This window comes from Lagopus muta, chromosome 2 (genome assembly GCF_023343835.1).
Source record: "Lagopus muta isolate bLagMut1 chromosome 2, bLagMut1 primary, whole genome shotgun sequence".
Lineage (NCBI taxonomy): Eukaryota > Metazoa > Chordata > Aves > Galliformes > Phasianidae > Lagopus > Lagopus muta.
This window is the reverse complement of record NC_064434.1, coordinates 63,616,078-63,639,094: the sequence shown is the minus strand read 5'-3', so window position 1 is coordinate 63,639,094 and position 23,017 is coordinate 63,616,078. Positions and strand designations below refer to the sequence as shown.

The following is a 23,017-nucleotide window of genomic DNA, read 5'->3' as shown; positions in this document are numbered from 1 at the left end:
GGCCGCGCTGCCAGCTGCAGCCCCCCCCGTGCGCCTGGCCCGCCGGGAGAGCTGCAGGAGGAGGCCCCTTTCCTCTCGCGGCCCGGGATAGCAGGAGCGGCCCAACGCGGCCGCGAGTGCGACCCGCCCCAGCCGGAGGCCCGACCCACCTTCTGCCCCTCCCCGGGCTTTATAAGGCGTCGAGTTTCCGCGTCCTGTGACTGTGGTCAGGTGGTTGCGAGGTTCCCCTTTTTTCTGTTTTCCCCGTCCGACGCGGGCCGGCTCTGCGGTAGCGTTGGTGGAGGCTGGTTCTCGGCCGGGAAAGTTTGCGGCGGAGCGCCGCAGTCCCGGCAGCGCGGCCGGGCCGTGCAGGCATGGCCGGCGGGGAAGGGCCGGTGTCCGGTGTGGCGGAGAGCCGGGAGCACCTCTTCAAGGTGCTGGTGATCGGGGAGCTGGGCGTGGGCAAGACCAGCATTATCAAGCGCTACGTGCACCAGCTCTTCTCCCAGCACTATCGGGCCACCATAGGGGTGGATTTTGCTCTCAAAGTCATCAACTGGGACAGCAAGACTCTGGTGCGGCTGCAGCTCTGGGACATCGCAGGTGAGGGATGGGGACGGAGGCCCCTGAGGAGAGAGGTGTACTCTGGCTCTGAAGCCTGCTGCCGTGGCTTTCCTTTCCCTGTTATGCTCAGCTCTGCCTTTGAGGTATGAGTAGTGCTCAGTTTCCGTCGGGAAAAGGAGTTTTTGACTTTCGGTAGGCTGCGGGTGCCCTGTGAGCTCTTACAGCTCTCCTCAAAAAGCTGCTCTACTTCTGGCTGCTCACAGCTGCTGTCTCATGGCTCCTGCTCTGCGTGCTTCTAGAGGAAACGTGTTTCCTCCAAGCGGGTTGTGCTCAGTAGGTTCACCTTGCAGGCTGGAATTATTCCAGTTACTAGAACTTGTCTCAAAAGGTTGTGCTTCCCTTTCAGTGGTTTAGGGTAGCATACTTAATCTAAATTTAATTTTGTGACTCCTGGCTTGTGCAGGGGGTGAGGGATCTCTGTTATGCTCTGTTCTGCACTTGAATGTGTGTCAAAAAGATACTGAGAAGGCATTAGAACAGTAAAGCCCTGTTTCCTCTCCTATGCGTGATAAGAACTACTCTGTAATGCCACTGCATCTTAAAGAACCAAACTGTGTACATATCATAGTTAAATGCTTATGCTTAAGTGTTAAATGACAGATGGCAAATGTAACTTTGCTTTGTAGTCTCCTAAGAAGCCTGTGTTCTCTCGACTCATTAACCATTTCAAGTTGGCATTGCATTTGTCTTTTTACGTAGCCTGGCCTTTATCCTGCAGCTCCCTTTTTCTCTTTCCAGTCTTAAGAACACTTCCTTACATAAGAAAACACCTTATTTCAGATACTGTCTCTAAACTTGCACTGAAAGATACTAGGCTAACAACTGGTAATTGCTATTTCCACGAACACACTCCTTTGTCAAGTGGAAGCTCATGAAAGGGAAGGGAAATGCACAGCTGATACATCTCTGTGCCAAGCCAGCTGCAAGTCTGCATCAGCTGCTTCTGCTTTAAAAATCATCCTAAAACACTTCAGCTATGATTCTCATGCTGAAAGGCTTGCTTCTTACTGTAATGTGCTGAAACACATGGTAGGTCTTTCTGCTGTAGGAAAAACTAAGATTAATTGTTTTCAAGAGGGGGAAATACTGGAAGGACTTCTCTTGTGGCTTCTTTTTTTGCAAATCACACTTCAAGTTTTTCCAATAAATTGGCAGTATTGGTGCAAGCTGCTGCAATGCTCTGGCTGTGTTTTAGCAAGTCTGGAGTTGTGAAGATAATGTTGTTCCAGGGTCTTGGTTTTTGGCAGGCAGCTGTTTAAATTCTTCTCAGCCCTTGGTTTCTGACACTGGGGTAGACCGTGCTCTGCCAAAATGACTTGTTTCAACAGGCTAAGCAGAAACTTAGCTGTACATGTAACAAAGCTGTACTTGTAACGAATATTACAAATTTCAAACTTTCAGTTTGGGAAAGTCCTACTGCAAAGAGGCACTACCTCTAAACCCTTTAAGATGGCTAACTGGAATACTAAGACTATCATTTTAAGGTATGATTTCTACAGTTCAGGGGAAAAAAATAGCTGCTAATGGATGCAGGTGATGTCCTACTAAGCTGAATGATGTTTTTGGTGTGATGTTTACTTTCTTGTAAGGCTCCTGGCTAATCTTTCCCTTACGAAAATAACCCAAAATACAGTGATTTTTTTTTTTTTCTATTTGTAATCCAGACTTGTGTGTTGAATCTTGTAGGCTAACTGTTCTGTTTCTAAGGGTCTGGGGGCCCTTCTCCACTGGAAGACTAAGAATACAAGAAAGCACTCCTACTGCTGTTAATTGGACTGTGTACAGGCAGTTTCACAGCAATAGTTCAGAATTCTCTAGAACTCAAGGTCTCCATTTAAGTATTAACCACTGAAGTAGAAGGGGAATTTAGTATCTGTGAGGGTTTTCATAGTCCTAAAAGTGCAAGTGTACTTGAGCTGGAAAGGTGTTCTGCAGTTCAGTCTGTACTTCACAAGTCTTTCTAAAGACCTTAGGGTGTGGAAGTGATTAGAAAGAACTGGGCTGAAGATGGCTTCTATATTGTCCTAGGGTATGTTGCCTAAAGCACGTGTCACAAAGTATCCGAGCATATGATAGTCATTCCCTCTTAACTCATTAGTGCAACTGTCTTCTGTCTTTCAACAGCTCATAGATAATTTTGTCTGCTGGTATATGCAGACAAACAGCTTTAGATCTCTTGAACAGATCTAAATCTTATGCTAAGTAACACTTCATGTGACTTCCCTGCAAGCAATGTGGTGCTGGTGCTCTGAATTGAGTTTGATGTACTTAAAAAGGCTTCTGAACATGAGTCAAGCCCTTAAGCAAAGTATGCTATTTTTCCTTAGGTCAGCTTGTAGTTAGGTCCATCATCAAAAGCTTTCCTCAGAGCTGTGTTCTGTAGGTAAATCAATGGCAGAAATGAATTGTGTTGCTCATTCCATCAGCTAAGGATTATAATGCAGCTACAGTGCTGGCTTCCGGTGTGAATGTAGCCAGACATCAAACTGATGAATGTTGCACTGTGTATTGCAGTGCTGCAGGTTTGTGAATGTTTTCAATTTATTGTGCTAGCTCAGGTTTTATTCATAAATCCATGTAATTGCCTGATAGGCCCCGACAATTTTATAGTCAGCCAATTCTTTTCTTCTGGTGAAAATTGCATTACTTTGTATCCTACAACGGGAAGGCTGACTCCTGCAGGTTTGGGTGCTAAAAGGAAGAAGGGTGCTGTTGTACCTATACTTCCATATTCTGTAAATACTCAGGCATTTTTGTTTATATAGACACAGGTTGTAGCCTTTCCAGCAATAGAGATGAGAAAGCTTGAGAGACTACTGTCAGTCACTGTCAAATGATCTTGTCTGCTGCATGGAATATTCTGTTCAGCTTCTTTCAGATTATATGCATGTTTGTACAGGAGCAAAACTTCTAAATCTTAGCTGCCCTTGGGCATTACTGTGTTGTTTTCATCCCAGCATGTTAAATTATGCTTAGCAATTCTTTCAGGATAAATTCTGAAAGTATTAAAAGATTAACCCTCTTCTTCAAAGGACATAATACATGAGATATCTAGGAGATAGAGATGAGTCACTGTGGCAAAGAGATACGAAAACAAAGGCATCTTAATGATAGGGAAGTTTTTAAACTATTTCAGTATGCTTGAGATTCATACTTGATGAACATGCTGTCTTCATCAGTATACTCCCCTGACCACAGTACAGTGAAGGAGGTGAATACAGCATACCGATGAAACTTTAAACTGCGTTGAAAAATGACTTCAAGGACTTCCTCTAAATCAATCATACTTTTGATTTTAAATAGTAAGAGCTGTGACTAGGTAGCTTTAGCTTTATAATCGTGTTGGCTACCACTGTCACTCACATCAGCCTATAAAAATGTCCAACTGTCTGGAGGGTAGCAATGGTAAAAGTCGTAGGTAATCACTAGAGCTTGACTTTCCTTCATGAATGTTACTAATAATATCTGCTAGACAAAGCTGCTTTTTTTTAAATAGCTTTCACCGAGGCATTGATGCATTCTGCATTAGCTTTGGCTATGGTATCCTTTTTCCAGGAAATCATTAAAATTTCTCTGAAAAAGTTCAAAATTCTGGAAGAGTGTAGCAATGGAACTGTCAGAACAGAATAGGGACAGTTGTTTATTGCATGCTTAGAATACTTAGGTACAAATTTTCAATGGGTAAGACATGTAGCATGCAAATTTGTTACTAACATCTTGTCTGTACCCTTGAAAACATTTGAATTCTGACTTGAAGAGGATAGAGAAATCACATGAAGTATTTTCCTTAAATGCTAAGCTGAAGGCCTGAAATAACCCTTCTCCAATGAAGACCAGTTGATCTTAAGTGTATGAATAGATGTTAAGCTTTCAGTTTACTTGGAAGTTAACTTGTTTTTATCTGTGGGAAAGCATGAGAAATGGGAAAATGAGTGCAGGAATCCATGGATGCTGAAGAAAGAAAGGGAAAAGTTTAAACACACTTCACAGTGGGGAAGAGAGACCTAAAAGAAGGATTTGCAGAGCGAGTTAACAAAGGCAAAATGCAAGCCTTCTGGTCTAGATACCAAGGATTATCAAACTGTCCCAGTGAAGTTAGATCTCTCCTCTGTAGAGGTGATGTACTTTGCAGCTACGTGTTCTGTGAACTATAACTTTGCACTGTTACATGTTTTGCTGGTGGTGTTTAAAAGATGTTCAAGCTGCCATGTGAAAAATATTTCAACTTTGAGCAGTTGTATGCTTTAGTTTATTCTTGTTTTGCATTTGTGCTATTGAGGTGCTGAAGGACCGCCGGGTTGTTTCAAGGTGCTAGGTCACAAGCTTGTTTCTTGCAGTATAAACTAATTTTTTTTATTCGTGTCTGGAAGTGAGCCTAGGGTGGAGGCTGAGAGTCTAGGCATGACCTGCCCATAACTGCGCTTTTGCATTCATTAGATATTCCTAAGAGTGAGGAACATGTAAGGAAGAGTGTAGTAAGGAAGTGTAAGGAAGAGAATACATAAATAGTACATAAATAGTAATATCAGAAATGGATGCAAAACTTGGAGCTTAGAGCTTCATTTAAAAAACTGGCAAGTGGTCTGAAGTTATTTTTTGATTTACCTGGTGATGTAGGTTCCAGATACAACTGCTTTCATGTGAAGATGGAAGCACTCTGGAATAGGTGAGGTAGGTCAGAAGGCTGTCAGGAGTACTCTGTGATGAAGTTCAGACTAATCAGTCAGAAAGGTCTGAAAGACCCATAACTGATCTTGGTATGCTTCTTGCCTGTATACATTTCATGAAAGAATAATTACTTACTGTTGGCTGAAGACATGAAAGGCTAGCAGACAATTTTTTAGGGGGAATGTAGACCTGCTCATCTGTAAAGGCATTGAAATGCTTTCTCAGAAGCAGTAGAGACAAGAAACAGAGCTGAAGATACACTGTGTATTTCCTTCCTGAAACCACCCTGCTGTGGGAAATCTTGTGTGGGTGTCCTTTCCTGTGACTCCTCTGGTACAGCAGGATTAGGTTTATGAACTTTCACTTGACAATGACTTGCTTTACTTGCAGCTCTGCAGTGAAGTAGTCCAATTTAGTGCTAAACATGTTAAACTTGTTCCTTCTTGCGTCTACTAGCTTTCAGACTTCCCTGTGCACCACAAACAAGTGACATGAGTGACAGATGCTGGTCTTGCTAATAAAGCTATTTCCTTGCTCTGCTGGTGGAATACTGGTTATTCACAGCTGAAGGTTCTTTTGCTGAGTACATTATATAGCACTGCAAAGTACTGCTTCTGTTGTCTTAAACTAAACTTGTAAAAGCCTCTGTGCTGGTTTTTAAAAGTAGAAATTCTGCAAGCACGTGGGAAATGTTAGTCTTGAAGCTGGGGTTAGGCAGTTGGGCACAGTGACTTTGGTTGTGCAAGACAGGACTGTTCAGTTAGGTTTCGGTTAAATGGAAAACTTGATAGATGTTCTCACAGCGTCTTGGAAATAAGCTTAGAAATTCTTCATAGGCTTTTCTGGTTATCCTGCAAGTAATAGGTTTAGGAATGTGATCTTAAAAGTCCAGCTGATCTAGTACACGCTTAAAGCCAAGATTACTGTATTGATTTTCATCAAGCACTCTTAATTTATATTTGCAATGAAAACATCACTTAATTTTAGTCATTGATCTTCTAATCACTGTGGAATACATAAAACTTCAGTCTTATTTTCAAGTAGATAAAGTTCATATCATATTAGCAGCTGTTCAGGTGTCTTACATTTGGTACAAAGCCATAATAAAAATACTTCTGTAGCACTCAAAGAGAACAAAGGATGGATTCATTAAGAAGGAGGGGAGAAAGCAAATGGGAAGAAAAATAGCATTTGTCTCATAACATAACAAATTTCTGGGTCAAGTTATTAAAGCTATAAATCTGTGGAAATCCACTAACTTAAATTATTAAGTTTTTTTGAGGCAAGTGTTGGTTAAGTTCTTGCCATTCATGTAATACTGCTCAGAAATTAAGCTATTTGACAAGTCAGCTGTATTAATCTCCAGCAATAAACTGGTGTAGCCTGCACTACATTTTTCTTTGTGTAGTTTGCAGGGATGCAGATGGACTTTTATCAACTTACCTTACAGTAGAGTTCCAGCTTCAGAATGTCTGTAACTTTGCCTTATTTACTGACACCCACTTGGCCTTTTACTTTTATGTGCCCACCAAATCTGGCTGTTAGTGCAGTGGATGTACACAAGTACAACTTAAGTTAGCAAGTGCTTTACAGATGTGTTCAAAACTAATTTTGTTTTGTTTTATTTTATAAGATGGGTGACTTTAGCAGCCTGGCTCAAAAAAGTTTTGGTGTTCTGTATAAAATGTTTCTTCCCTGCAGTAGCAATCAAGGACACTGGAATTAAATTTCAGAGCAGCTGTTAATATTTTCCTTCAACTCCAGCAGAGCTCACTGATCTGCCTTTACAGTTTGTGAATGGTCTCCTTCAAATACTCAGGCTAGAAGTTCCAAAGTGTGACATGCCATGTCAAGAGGAAGCAGTTTGCAATAAAGGAATCTGTTTGCTTATGAAAGTAGGAATAATTATTGACATTGAAATTATTGAAAGTATTACTTTTAGTATGAACAGCAGTAAGCAGTGACTGGGAGGTGCAACGTGCTTTTCATGTTGGTAAGACAATTTTTGAAGTTGTCATCTGGCTACAGATGTGCAGAATAAAGGTAGATGTGGTGCTAAGATCTTTGATGTCAGGGTTTTATACAGCTTGTTTAGAAATAAACATTCTAACTATGGCTAAGAAAGTGTAGCATACTTTAGGTAGTGATAGCTTCTAGGCTAGCTGTAAATGCAAATACTACTTATTGTGTGAATGTTGGCAGCTTATCAAGTAATGTTTTAAAAAGCCTTTAAGTGTCACTACTAAGAGCTTATGGGAACTTATTCTTTAAATGCTCCTGGAATAGAGAGCTGGGTAGAGCAAAGTGGCAGCTACTTGATAGAGAATTCCAGTGGCACACTGTATCATGACACACTGGCTGGTTTAGGATTTACAATTTCTTAGTCTCATGATAAAGTCATTCTTGAAACAAACTGACTTCAGACTTGTCCTGCGTTGTGAAATGCCACACTGCCCATGCAGCATCACTGCTAACTACACAGTGCATAGCAGTGCACTGAAGGAGACAAATGGGGGGGGGGGGGGGGGGGGGGGGGGAGGGCTTAACTCTAGCAGTTAACTTGTTTTAATGAGCCTAGTTAGAGTAAAATAGAAACCAGCCATTTTTCTACATATACTATATTTGATGTCTAGTTAGAAATTAGCTTAGCTGAGCTATACTTTTCATGGGACAAAATCCTACTGCTTAGTTGGAAACTTCCTTGTCTCAATTTGTTCATCAAAGATGTAAGCAAAGGAAGTGAAAATAAGCCTGTTAGGCTTTCTTGTACAAACTGTCAAACTCCTATCTGTATTTGATGCTGGATAAAGCTAGCTGAATCATAAGTGCAAGGTCTTGCCTCAAAACTTACTAGATAGCTATTAGAACGATCTCAGGCAATATTAACTCACTGGATTATCCAAGGACTACAAGCAGCAAAGAAGCTTCAGTCTTACTGTAAACTTCCCTGTGAGAGCTGTGAAATTTTTTGAGGAAGAATTCTTCCTACTTAGCTTTTCTACCTTCTAGAAGAGAATAGTGTGCTTTTACTATCTGTAAGAATGGTAGATGTGATCAATTTTCCTGACAGAAATCGGGTGTCTAGCTTCTTGGCATTTGTACCTATCTGCTTATCTACCAGAATTCTCAAGTGGGAAGGCTAATGTCTGACTAGTTCAGATTTTTGGCTGTACTATGCAATGAAACTTTAGTGTGAACTACTTCCTAACATTTTAGAATGAAACAGACTCCTAAAAACATGTGAAAACGCATCAAATTATGACCTAAGCAACATGCAGCTACCCCTGAACTGACATCAGTCAGTGGTTTCAATGACTGCAAGTAGTTCTGATCAAATCTCTCAAATACATACTATGTATACATATAGCATCTGGTATACTCTGGTTATTAGATCAGAACATTCGCTCTACAGAACTACACCTTGCAACTTCCTTTGCAACATGGTACTGTCTAGTGTAAACATAACTAGAGTACCAAAGGTCATTTCTTCTATTTAAGATTGGTGTCAGATGAGTAGGGGTGAACTGGTTGGTTATTTCTTGATTGGAAAGCCTTTCTCTGAGGGGTGTGGTCTGCTTACTTTCAGGGAGTTATCCTTCCAGTGATCAGTAGTTTAGTGTAGACCTTTAGTAAGAAAAGGTACCACAAACTCAAAAAATTATCTGGGACTTCTTTTTTTTCTTGTAAAATGCAGGAGTTGCAGGCAATTAAACTTTGTAGTACTGCCTAATATAAGAAAATGCAATATTCTTGTTCTCACTTCTTTAACCTCTTAACATTTGTCATCAGAACCACAAATACCAAATATTACTTTCGCAATGGTGAAAAGTAAAAGTGAAGCTTTCATAACTTACAGGTTCCTAATATCTACCAGAGCTGCCCAATCTAGTTTAAACATTATGTAATCTTGCATTTATAGCTTATGTGGGTAAGAATGAGGAATGGAAAGACAGCCTGTACTGACCATTTTGGAATCTGGCTCCCTGTTCTCTCACAATGTACAGCTGCTGCCTATGTGAAAAAGCAGGCAGTCACTTGAGCATGTCCTGTAAAACTGATAGTGGTTTGCTTAACCTACTTTTTGCTGAGTAACAGATTTGCTCTAATTGAGTGAGACAGTTCTGGGACAAGCTGTCCTGGTGTGGAGAGAGAATGGGGGGAAATAATATCAGCAGTGGTGGGTGGCTTGGAAGTAATGTATTTGTATATCTTGCTAGAGAATACCCCCACCAGTCAGCACATACCTGGATCTGGTGGTGCTAAAATGTGTTTCAACTGTCTGGAGAATGGGGCAATACATCCTCATCCTTATCTTGCATTTGGCATCTAGCTGTAAGACCAACAGGCATTCAAAGTGAAGTCTGTTCTTGCCTACATCTCATTAGGGACTTGGAACTGCTGTCCCATTCAAAACTTACCTATTAGTGATGGGTTTGGGCTGCATGCCCAACCCATTTGGATGGTGCTGTAACTTAAATCTACCATACTGTGTGATGTGAACTGTGCTGAGAGTTGGCATTCTAGATAAGGAGCTGCCACTGAGATGTTCCCCTGATAATATGTCAGAGCTTGACCTAGACATCTGGAAAGCCTGAGGTTTTAATCTCTCCAGCAGCACTGCTGAAGCAGGAGAGAAAGTGTTCATTACTTCAAGGAGAGGGAAGACAAGGAAGAAAGGTTTTCATTTGCTGTAAACTTTTTTTTTTCAATTCTTTCCTGTCTGGGTTGAGTAAAAACAAATGTTTCAAACCAATTTAAGGACAATTTAGTGAGACAACTAATTTGTAGAGTTCAACACTGAAGACTGTACCATACAGCATACTAGCACAGGTACATGTTTGGCTAGCATGCTACATGGTTTGTAGTCAGAATAGTTGATAGCAAGAACCTGTGAGCCATGGTGCTGACAGTCGCATTAGAGCTTTTCTGGCTTGGTGATGGGTGTTCTGGATCTGAGATGATGCTCAGTGAAGTCTAAAAGGACGTAGGACCATACTTCCTGGTGTGCTCAGCTACCAAAGGCTGTGCATAGTGCTGGTCTCATTGAGTCTATTCTAAATGTTCACAGAACTTTGGTTTTACCGTTTTTTTTCACAGTTCATTAAAGGAGGCTTTTTATTACATACATCCAGAATGCTTACTTGCACTGATCTATTTTCTTCATGCATGTACACAAACTTGTACTGTAGTGAAGCTTGATGCATTTCTGCTTTATACATCATATCATGGTAGTTGTGTACAAGCTTTTTCCTTGGAAGAAGTTGTCTACTGCTTTGTACTCTAGAAGCTGGGTAATGCCTCTGGAAGTGCAAGTTGGATGTCTGTGAGGAAACAAGTGTTGTCCTTCGTAAGTACTGCTCACTGTGATCAATATTGATTTTGTAGCAGAATTGTTATCTAAGAGATTCCTGCTGTGACTAGCACTGAACTGTTTTGGACTGAATGAGTATCAACTTTGAGATACTTATGTATTTCCAAATGTGTTGACTTGTGAAACATTGAGCAGGAGGTTCTTTCAAAACTTCTATAGGGATTAAAATTAGTATTTCTGTACCTGCAGGAGCTTTATCCCAGCATTTACAGACAAGACAGCTAAGGAATCTTCTTTTTAAACTAGGCTTTCAGTAGTGTCACCCTTTGTAAATTGTGACATGACTCGCATTGACTCTTGAGAGTCATGGTGAACGGTCGATCCTTCTCACAAAGGAAGGAGAAAATTCAGGTATTCCCAGATTAACACTAGTCTGCTCATTATGATTTAATAAGCATTCTGTGATACTGAAGTCTGCAATATTTAAAACTATACTTGAGATTTTTACTGTTGAAATAAAAGTATAACTGTAACTCTCTGGCAGGTTGGAACTTCTATGGATCTTGAACTTTCTGAATTGATTCAGTAGGACTCTAACATTTGACTTTCTTCACTACTGTGAAGAAAGAAGTATAGCTGGATCTCTTGGCTTGGTTTTATAGATTATTTCTTATATGGGCTATTTCTTATTACACTGCCTTAAAATGCCTTTCAATATTCTAAAGGACAATGTTAGCAACAGCTGCTTGGCTTTATTTACAAGCTGAGTACTTAATTATTTATCAGATATTGACAACTGTTACTGGGTCCAGTGAGGAAAAAATGGTAAAACTAGTGGGAATGATCTTCAAAGTTACTTGCGGACTGGAAGCAAAACTCTTCAGCTAGATGTGCTTTCAATTCTGGGTACTCTTCACTTCACTCATACTTGTATAGCTTAGGATTACTTGATGCTGAACTGCCAGATGTGTTCAAAATCAGATTTTGAATTCTGGCCGTTCACTGAGTAGTCTGTCAATAGCCTGCCTTCAGCAAGAGAAACTATTTGTTTCACAATTCTTCCAGTTGTCAGACCTTTTTAACACATGGTCATCTTTTCCTTCCTCACCAATGACACAATTTTTGGAGAATGTCATAACTGGTAGTTTCTTCCAAGAGAGAAGTTAGACTACTTCTCGTAGTAGTGCTCTAGGTGAAGAAAAGGGCTTAGTTGCATCTAACACAGCCCAGGTTTCTCAGAGTAGCATTGCTTCAGAATTGACTAGGAAAATTAGATCATACAAAGTAGGGGGGACTTGTTCTATGCTTTTGGTATTGTCAGATAAACCAAAACCTACCTTCCCAGCACAGAGCATAGCTGGGAAAAATTTTAGGTCACTTTGCTGTCAGTAAGTTGGTTTCTGGCATATTAAGGCTTTAGGTATAGGAGAATCCTTCTGGAGGAATGAACCCACACATACCCAATACTGTGCATATCCAGCAGTCATTTGCACGCTTAAATTGCTTTTCTTAGCTTCAGTTTCCATCCTGTAATCAGTAATTAAGATCAGCATTAATAGTAGGAGCACACTGAAAAGCCAAACCACAGTAAGTCATGCTGCTAAGCAGGATTCCCTTGTGTATTTCTTTCACTGGGAAAAACTTATAGGAACATAGGTGCTTATGTATACATAAATAAACTTCAAGAAAAGGATGGCAATTCTTGATTCTCTTAGTGATTACCCATCTCTTGTAGTAAATTAAAGTTTCTATTGTCAGATTAGGCTATAAGTCTTTTCTTAAATGTAGTTTTTGACTTAGCTGATATTGTAACAGAGCTGAACTGGGAATCAAGAAAAGCTCCTGAAGTTTAATACAGGTTTAAACTAAGCTGAATTCCTGTGATGCTACTGTAGGGAACCGAACTAGTTGCCAGTGCAGGACATTATGCAATTATTTCACTTACTGCTGTTGCAATTACTGGAAAATATGGTGATGCGTGCCGAGTCATTTAGATGTGAAAACTCTGTGGTTAGAGAATACAGAACTCTGCACTGTATGCAGCCACTTTTGTACCCCCAGACATAACCTCTGTCCACGACTGCACTGTAGCTTGGCCTGAACCTCTGAAACAGAAAAATGTCTGTGCTACTGTCAGGCAAATCGAAGCAGTACACCTACAAGCATGACTAATCCTTATGTTCTTTCCATACTCCTGTAGTAACCACATTGTTACACTCCAGGCCTTTCCCACAGTTCTGTGCACAAGACACTAAGTCTAGTTTCATCTAGTCACTTTTAGCTTTTTCATCTCTAAGGTACGATCATTTTCCTGTACTATTTGGCACAATTTTCACACATAGTAACTCCACTATGGCAGATTACTTCTGTACAACTTTTCTGACACTTCAGAAAGAATGCACCTCATCCAGTGACAGTCATAGATACATGCTTGGTATCCAGCTTGTTGGTCCTAAAAGTCTTGGGCAGAAATCCTGCATCAAAACTTGAGATTTGAGTGTGGAAGGAAGAGCTTTTCTTTTGTGCTTGCTTCCTATGATCACAGAAGAGATACTCAGCTGCTAGTGATTAAATTCCTGTTTAGCTTCTGTTCCCTAAAATATTGGTTTGTGATGTTGTTTCTTGCACCATTGTACTTTGAGGTTGTACGGGGGATGGAAGTCTTCTTCCTAGATCTTCATAGTTCTCTGGAAGCTGCTACTGATTCTGGGCAATTCTATCAGATACTTAGTCTTCACTGAAAGTGTCTGCAGGGGATGAGCTAATCTGAAATATACTGACCTTAAAATAGTGTACTCTGTTAAGTTCCTTCATCTAGTGACTTCTGATTCATTTTGGAGCAGATAATGCCTATTTCTTTTGGTGACAGTCTTTGCAAATCAAAGGTAAACTTGAATGTCATTGTGGGGGGAGAAAGGACAATGATGTTCCAAGTTAAAATCGTTATTTAGTATTCTAGAACATACAGAATACATGCTAACAGCTGAAGTGAAAATATACTGTAAAACTAAAACATAGAGCTGGAATCACTTCTGCCAGTAGAGGCTTCTGAACAAAGCAGAAAACCATTTTAGTAGTCCAAATTTAAAGTGACATGCTCATACATCACACCTGACACTTGTGCTCACTTAAGCATTAGTGTGAAAATCTGACCTTCCAAATAGTGAACCTGGCATTAATTCTACTTCTTGAGTATACTGACAACAAGAACTGTATGTTACTTTAAAAAAAAAAAAAAGCTTTTTCTTCTGATGGTTCGTTTGTTTCTAAATTTTTATTATGAATGATTGTGCCTTAACTATTCTGTTCACCTTGTACCAAATCCTGGGGCTTCGGTAATTAGAAACTACTACAGAGAGGTCTGACTTAAAAATAATTAAGAAAAGCTTATGAACTACTAAACTGGCTCCTTTCAAGCTTTCCCTAAGGGAAAATATCTTCAAAAGATACTCAGAGGATTCATTGAAAGTTGTTTGCGTTGGTGCTTGCAGAAAGCCTTGTCTGCCTTCCAGGAAAATGTTGTGTTTTCTTAAATGTGTATTTGAAATGGCTAGGTTTACATCTAAATCACAAAGAAGATTCTTTTGTGAGAAGAATGACTTATGTCTAGTTGTGCTGATAGTGTTTTTAGGCATTACTTCTCAAAGGGCACTACTAAAAACTATACTTTAAAGCTTACTTGTCATTTGCATGTCACATGCAATTGCAACTTGTCACATGGGGGAGTACATACTGGCTGTTGCTATGACCTTACATAGGATGGAAGAGACAATGTGTAAGCTGTTAGAAGACCTAAAGACTGAACTTGTGAACTTGTATGTACTAACCTGATAGTCTTTAGCATAAACTGTGGTGAATGCAAGTACATAAAAATTGTTATTTCTTTCCTTTTCAGGCCAGGAGCGTTTTGGAAATATGACAAGGGTTTACTACAAAGAAGCAGTTGGTGCTTTTGTGGTCTTTGATGTCACAAGAGGCTCCACATTTGAGGCTGTTTCAAAATGGAAGCATGATTTGGACAGTAAAGTACTTCTTCCCAATGGCAGCCCCATCCCTGCTGTTCTTCTTGCAAACAAGTGTGACCAGAAGAAAGATGGCAGCCAGAATCTTTCTCAAATGGACCAGTTCTGCAGAGAAGGTGGCTTTATTGGATGGTTTGAAACATCTGCCAAGGTAAGCATTAAGTGTGCTTCCTATTGGCATGAAAGCAGATGAATATAGTCATATTGAAAGGAAATTTATCAGGTGTAGGAAGTGACAGTTCAGAAGAAGTGGTGTTCAGGATAGTTCATTGCTAAGGAAGGCTTACAGCATTTTTAGTTTGAACTGCATCTTATGTTCAGACAACAGTAAAGTGGAAACATTAACTGAATTCAATACATTTTTTTGGTCTTGCATGCATTAAGATCAGTGTTGTCCTTTAGATGTCAGTGCTAATAAATTTTGATCTGACAAAAAAAAAAACCACTGCATCTTTGAGTGAAAGAATTCCCATTGCAGCTTTTTTCTTCTCTGGTGCATATAGGAAATGGTAAGACTCCAGCTAAAGCTATCTGCTCACTTGCTACTATCTACCTAGATGATGACACTAAACCACTTTCTACTTTTTTAAGTAATGGCAAGACTGAACTAGGGAAAATCTAATAACCCAGTTAAAGAGAAACAATCTAAGGGACAGCGGCTTTTCTCCAATAAAGCTTACCTTTGAGTAGTTTCAAATGTTTTGATCAAACTCAGCCAATGTGCATATGTGCTTACAGTAGCTTAGTTGGAAGTAAAATCAACAGCTTTTTAACCTGACTGCCTTCGTGTTGAAAAACCTTTAATCTCAAGCATCGATGTGTATGACAGGGCCAGTTACTGGCTGATAATTTCATTATATTAGGATAAACTTCAAGATACTTCTCTTCCCTTGAGTTGTGTGCTTCCTTCGGTTGCTGCTGACAAACTGGCATAAAGTGTACTTATGTCAGAGGCATTTCTAGCACCTGATGATGCATTTTTTTCAAAGATCTGTAAGAGGAATGGCAAGAAACAAATCTCTTCCTGACCACCTTAAAATAAGGAATAGAGATGCACACTGACTAAGGTACTAGGCTGAAATATAGCTTCAGGTATTCTGCATACACATTTTTTTGGAGTGTAGGTTAAGATACTTCTCAAAGCATGCATAAGGAAATTGTGGATGAGGCACCTTGATTTTTTTTTTTTTTCTTTTCTGGGTTTTTGGGGCTGATTCAAAAGATCTTTTTTGATAAATGAGTTCATTCATACTGCAGTAGAAAGAAGAGTAGGCCCCAAAAGGCCATGCACTACTAAAAGCAGTGTAATTGCCTGTTATCTTTCCTGATGCATAAATGCAGCTTGGCACTTATGAATTGTTTGAACATAGATGATTTATCCCCAGGCTACACAATACTTTGGAGTCGAGCTATCCTTTATGTATGGTGGTGGATGAATAGCTTTACTAAACTTTTCCAATGATTTATTTTTTTTTTTTCTACAAAAGGCAAAATTTTGAGCAGTTGTGTTGCATCTAAGCTACCTGTGTTCTGCTGGTGGCTTTAGAGAAGTTTATATCTGGCCAGCTTCTAACAGGGAAGTGTGACTTTTTAAAAGAAAAAAAAAATTAAAAAAAAATCCAACAAACTAACTTATTTGCATTCCTATTTTTAGGACAACATCAACATAGATGAAGCTGCTCGATTCTTGGTGGAAAACATCCTTGCCAACTATAAAACCTTTCCTAATGAAGAGAATGATGTGGGGAAACCAAAACTGGACCTAGACCCATTGAAAGCAGAGAGTAAATCGCAGTGCTGCTAATACTACCACTGTTTGACAAATGTGATGGAATGAGCAGCAAGACTGTTCCTTAAATCAAACTGCTGCTATGGTGCTGCATTGTGACAATCCATGTGGGGTGTCTGGTATTATCTGAACAGGTGATTCTTGTGGGTGCTTACATACTCAGTTTCATGCTAAGTAAGAGTATCTTGTGAGTTCTCACTCTTCTTGCTTGAGTGGCTTCATCTAAATCTAATTAGTGCTTACTTGGGAACATAAGGTAGTGTTTACACTCCTAAAAAAGAACAAAGGCAACGTTCAGTGTCTACTTTGCATTCTAGGATATGCTACATTCCAAATAAGACTCACTCATGGCTTTAGCTGAACAGTCACTTGCACCTCTGAATATTTTTCTTTTGTCACCAATAATGCCCTGCTTTAGCCTGATTTCTCACCTATACTTGCACATATCTGTCTCCACTATGAGGGTCTGTCTCCTTGCTAGCTCTCTTGGATCAAGACCTTCTGGAAGTCTTGAAGGGGCCAATATCATCATTGGTGTGTTCACCAGGATCAAGTGGAAAAGGCTGCTTTCACCACTGTAAGAACAAGATAGGTAAAGGTGAATGACTGTGTTTAATGGAAAGGCACTGCTATGTAGATACTAACAAAAATACATCTTCAGCTATTTAAAGAGTGTTACTTTCAGCTAATACTTTACTTGTGAAGTATATCAATACTGTTGATTTCTGTCATATTTATGGTAATTCACTCGTACTCACATTTAGAAATAAACATACAGACGTCTTCATGCATTAACACAAAAAAACTTTAGCAAGACTAGGTAAAATATCTTGCTGTCCTATGACAATGAACTTGCTTTTTCCTTTTTTCTGGAGATGGTTCTAAATATTTTGAATAAGAATAGATGCCTTGGAAAAAATAATTGAACTGGATCTTTCTAGCTTGTCAAAAATCCCCCGCCTCCTTTTTTTTAATTTTAGAACAGTGCTGCACTCTTCTGACTACTCGGAGTTTGTGAACTGACTTACCAGTTTGTAGCTCTGTTTACTGAGATGCTTACTTCCTTGTTATAACCCATGTATTTCTGGCAGCAGATGAAGATTAAAAGGAGTAGAGAACTTCAGTTCTTGGTCATTTTCATGGAATTTTGGCTTTGCTAGGCTGAAACACTCTAGAGTTCCTCTTAATTTTAAAGGGTTTCTTCTGTCTCGGTACTTCACTGCTACTGACTAAATAATTCTTTGCTTGCTTGTCTGGTACTGATGTTTAAGTAAACATCAGCATGAAGTATTTGCCAGATGGGATATACTTTAATCTGTATTGAAATTACCTAGGCTGTTGTCTTTTCTAAACAGTAACATATTTTTTAAGAGACAAATAAATATATTTGGGCATCTTCTCCTGTTGGTGTATGCTTTTGAATGAATCTTCACATCATATGTGCCACCTTAAATAAAGTTGTTTTCAAGTATCAATGAAAATATTTATTTCAATAGTTATGTTATAGGCTTTTAGATTACCACAGAACAGAATGGCATAAACTAAAACAAGGTTTAACTTGTTGAGGGTTATAAATTAATTTAGGCTAGACAAGAACTTAAGAACCCTTCTAATCATCCTCAAAGTAAGGCCATACCTGGCTGTTAAGGCCTTTGTGTAGTATTCTGGTCTTCAACATTCAATGGCAGACTACATGACCTGCAGGGAAGTTGTTTCAATGCCTGACTGTCCTCATGAGCGTTTATCTAGTCTGATTATGTCCATGGTATCTCATCTTCCCACTGTGTAGCACTACAAAGAATACATCCATTTTGCTTGTGCAGATTAGCTGGACATTTCAAGTTTAATTACAAACTTTCTTTAAAGCTGAAAGTAGCAAAGCTTCAAAAAGTGAGTTGCACCCTATCTGTGTTCTTTGTTTGCTGACTTTGCTCCTTGTTGGGGTTGTTAACTGTCCTAGTTAACCTGGAACTACTGTAATTTTCCTGTTCTCTCCACAACAAGTTAACTTGGACTGTAAATCCACTTAAGCCCACTTAATCTCCAGCATGCTGTCTTCTGGACTTAAAACATAACTAGTGGAGCATTTGCACAGCCTGTTGGCTTCATGCTTGTATAAATCAAAATGTGTGATTAAAAACTTTTGATAAAATGGGATTTCATGTTCAACTGGCTTGAAATCAGTAGGATTAATGGACCCATGTAATGACAGGAAGGCTTTTTACTACTAGAAAAAGGCCAGTTCTTTATCTAATGTATTTAAAACTAGACTGTTCGTAACATTAATTCCTTGAATGCCTACCTGACTGCAGGAATTGCTAGATGTAGTGGATGTCAGGTTGTTGGTTTTATTTTGTCTTTTTTAATCATGCACCTACTGTGTTGTTTCTTATTCTTAGTTTTCAATCTTATAGCAGAATGAAAATCAGGATGAAGCTTTGGGACTCTACCTGGATGCATGAACCTTCACTGTCATGTCAGTGACGATATAACCCTGAGTAGGTTAGTTTTGTAGATCTAGACTTGTGCTTGAAATGCTACTGCTGTTTATATTTAAGTGATTTCCTTCTCCTGTGTATAGCCAGCTAGCTTCTGAAATTCTAAATGAATGTAGTATGACAAAGAGTATCAAACTGTATAGTAGTTTTGATGTATTACTGACTGGAGAAATTGAGCCTGAGTGATGTTCAGGCAATACCAACAACAAAAATCAATCATAGTAGATATGGAACCCTGTTTTAATTAACACAATCTCTGGCTTGGAAAGATATCTGCAAGTTTAGACAACATCTAGCAAGCTAATAAGTTAAAGTGTCTAACATTTATTTTATGTGTACAGGATATAATGTAGTAAAATGATTCATTTCAGTATTTTCATATGAACAGAGGTCCTTTGCTACTTTTTATTATCTTTTGCAAATTAGAATATGCCATTCATAAAATAAATTACTTGGTTTCTTAGTCCCCATATTGAAGGAATGATTTGGAATAGCAACTTGGGTAAAAATCTAGTCAGTTCTTCAAGTAAAATGTCTTACTTGGCTTGATTCCATTTTATTTAATAAAGGTTGGAGATAGCATATAGTTCTGCACTGTAGCTGTGCAGCATGTGTGGGTTATGCAAAGTATCATCTATTCACTTAAAAAGGTTAATTATGAAAACTGGAGAAATTGATGTTCCTTCTGTATGTAATTGTCCAGGTGCAACTTAAGTGCGGTGGAAGGAAAATAAGCTATTTCCAGCTCCGAAGACTTTTGTTAATTTTGGTTAGTTCAGTTAGCTGTTGAGTCTTAGTAGCATTCAGTCCTCTTAAACTGTATAAATCCTTGCTTGTATGCAGTGATTTATTATTAGAAAATAGTTCTTATAGGCTGTTTGATAGATGATGATGGGGGAAGTAGAAATATTTAAAGTGGTATCATGGTAGTGAATGTTGAAGAACTTGCTTTTATATTATTGCTCCCTTATCTACCTTCTAGCTTTAATATCTTACTGACTTTGATTCTAAAATGGAGAACTGACTGCTTTCCTCTTCTATGATACACTTTATTTGCTATGGAAACAGTTCTCTAAATGTGCATACGCCTTCATCCTTTGTATAATAAGTTACTGGAAAATGTAAGAAAAAGAGATGACAGCATACCTCACAGGAATGAGAAATGTATTAGTGAAAGTGCCAGTGATATAAATAATGATTCTGTATTGAAATACTTGGCAGCATGTGAAAGGTCACTTCACAGCTCTTTGTTCTGCAGCAGAAATCTAGTCAGAGGAGTAAGGAACATGCCAGATTCAGGTCTATCTAGTGAAGATTTAGAAGGCATTGTGCCTGTATTGCACGTAGTCATTTGAAAGCTCTGTGAGATTGGTTCTTTGCTTCCATTTTTGCCTTAACAAACATCTCCAAGTTGGGGACAGTACTCAGTGCATTAACTAAACGGGATAACAAATCCTTTTAATGCTATCTAAAAACATGCTCCTTCAGTGAGAAATTACTAGCTTAGACATCTTATGTTCCTTACACGGGCTCATTATTAATAAATTCTACTAGATAGTTATTTCAGTACACACAGAACTTTTTCTGCTTTAACTACCTTAAGAAAAACTTTATAGGGAGGGGATGGTGTTTGGATAGCTTTGGCTTGGAAGTTCTGCAAGTAAAAGGGCCACCATCTCAGTATTTAATTTCTTTTTTTTTTTTTTTTCCCATGAAAAAGAATTTAAAGAATTGCTTTGTTCAACTGTGCTTTTCCCCAAGGAACCCCCAAATCATTGCCTTCTAATACTTACTTGTTTAAGAAGGGGTGCAGTTATTTTCTTTAGGTTATTGCTTTTGAGCATAACTAGATGAGATTACTATAGTTCAAATACTTATCATGGCTTATCATACTTATCATACGTATGATGGCACAAATTTCACAATATTCATGCCACTCTCACACTTCATATGCTGAGGAGTGTAAAGTGTTGCAGTACTGTTTTTACTTAAAAAGGTAATTTTTAACTTTGTAGGGTGAAAAGCAAGTTTGAGAGTTTACAGCTTTATCAATGGCCTTGTTCCTGCCTTTTCTTGAAAAATAGTAATCACATTCGTTTTGAAATTTGTCTAGCAATTCTGCATTTTTCTAGTAACTCTTTACTTTTAGCCTTTATGCAGAACTGCAACTGCACTAAACCATTTGTTTAAAACTGCACTGAAGTCAATCACCATTAAAAAGGATTTGCAGTGATTTGCAGCTTGCCTTTAATTAGAACAAACAAGATTTAAATTTATAAATCTGCTGCAGAGTTACCCTCTTAACTTTAAATAGCAAAATACGAAAATAAAATCATGTTCTGAGAGATTGTGTAGTCTCTGCAGCTCAGTGGCTAATACTGCATTAACATTGTGCATTCTTACTCTAAAACCACAACTATCTATCCATCCCTCAGGATTTGATCAGAATTCCTAATAGCATTTGGCTGAAGATTTAGAAATTCTTAGGAAGATAACAGTAGTTCCTCTGCATGTCCCTATTTCGGGTAGCTAGAGTACAACAAGTGCTCTCAACTTCAAAGTTCAGATAGGGATTTTCATATAATATCAAAACCAGGAAGCTTTTCATTTTGATGTGGATATTCCTATAATGAATCACCAAGTGTACATTTACAGAACAAAGATATGGCAGTGCATAGCTGTTTAATCTACTTCTGTTTTCCTTTGCTGGTTATCTGAATTCTGTTCTCTCAATACTAAAGTAGAGAGCGGATAAAAGTTAACATGCCCTGAGATGTTCAGTGAGATTCAGTGGTATTGGTATATTTAGAATCATAGAATATGCTGAGTTGGGAGAGACCTGCAAAGACTGAAGCTTCTGGCTCTACAGCAGACCCTATGTCTGAAAGCATTTTCCAAATGCTTCTTGAACTTCAGCAGCTTGAGGTTGTGCCCACTGCTCTGCACCAGTATCCAACCACCCAGTCTTGCAGCACCTGTCCCTAACCCCCAGGTCACCCTCCCCTGACACAGTTCCATGCTGTTCCCTTGGGCCCTGTTGCTGCCAGCAGAGAGCAGAGCTCAGTGCTGCCCCTCCACTCCCCTCAAGCTGTAGGCTGCCATGCGGCCTCCCCTCACCTGTGCTCTGGGCTGAATAAACCAGTGGACTTCTCACACACCTTGCCCTCCAGACCCTTCATCACCTCCATAGCCTTCCTCTGGACATTTTCTAATAGTTTTATGTCTGTCTTATACAAACCTGCTCTCAGTCTTGAGGTGAGGCTGTATAGCACGGAGTGGGACAGTCCCCTTCCCTTGGTCAGTGGCAATGCTGGGCCTGATGCACGTGTGGGGCTTGCACTACTGCTGAATATTTTACTCCATGTTTTGGAATTGTCTTCCCCTAAATGAGCTACAGCATGAAAAATGAGATTGCATCATGCTATCAAAAGGTACTGTGGCGAAAAACTCAATGAGAAGATGAATGGAATTGGTAATACACTACGGTTCATCAAGATCTTCTACCGCATGGAATTGGAGTGCAGCTTGGATTAGTATAAAAAATATCCCCCCAAAATATCAAGTGAGATACATTGCTACTAGGTAGTTTTAAGTGGCAGTGGGTGGAAGATTGTGCATTTCTACTTTTTGTACTTGGTTGCTAGTTGCAATTTTCTTTATTTATAATTCAATGGGAGCCTAAAACTTTTTAGTGTTTTTTTTCTTTTTTAATAATAATTCAAAAACTGACACAAAAAAAGAAAAAGAAACTTGAAATCTAAACCCTTCCAAAAACCTCGCCTCCCCCTTCCAAAAAATCAAAATAATTGTACCCTTCCTTCCATATCCTATTGAGCTGAGCTTTGTAGCATTCTTATACCTAAAGATTCAGTGTATCTTCTTCATCCTTGCATGTCTAACTTAAACTTTGCTGAACTGCAGAGTAACTGTGGTTGGAAGGGACATCAGGGCATTGTACAGAGCAACATTAACTCCAGCAGAGTTGGTCATGACCACATTCAGTTTTGTGAGTCCACAGTCCCATTGGAAGGTTAATGCTAGTGTTTGGCTACCCTCATTAAAAAGAAAAAAACAGCAAGCAGCCCTTGTATTTTTAAGTGGAACTTTGTTTTGACTTGCACGGTAT

At 39.1% G+C, this 23,017-nt stretch overlaps 1 protein-coding gene across 1 annotated transcript; it reads left to right on the top strand.

The window, feature by feature from the left end:
• The first annotated feature begins 208 nt into the window (after positions 1–208).
• On the top strand, positions 209–17,792 carry RAB32 (RAB32, member RAS oncogene family). Its single transcript, XM_048937073.1, has 3 exons — positions 209–582; positions 14,478–14,755; positions 16,259–17,792. Exons 1-3 carry the CDS (start codon positions 354–356, stop codon positions 16,406–16,408), a joined length of 657 nt encoding a protein of 218 aa, XP_048793030.1. The 5' UTR covers positions 209–353; the 3' UTR covers positions 16,409–17,792.
• The last annotated feature ends 5,225 nt before the right edge of the window (positions 17,793–23,017 follow it).

Coding starts and splice junctions, on each gene's coding strand:
- RAB32 (XM_048937073.1), top strand. CDS start 354: ATGGCCGGCGGGGAAGGGCCGGTGTCCGGTGTGGCGGAGAGCCGGGAG. Junction 583..14,477: donor GCAGCTCTGGGACATCGCAG/GTGAGGGATGGG, acceptor TTTCCTTTTCAG/GCCAGGAGCGTTTTGGAAAT. Junction 14,756..16,258: donor GGTTTGAAACATCTGCCAAG/GTAAGCATTAAG, acceptor TCCTATTTTTAG/GACAACATCAACATAGATGA.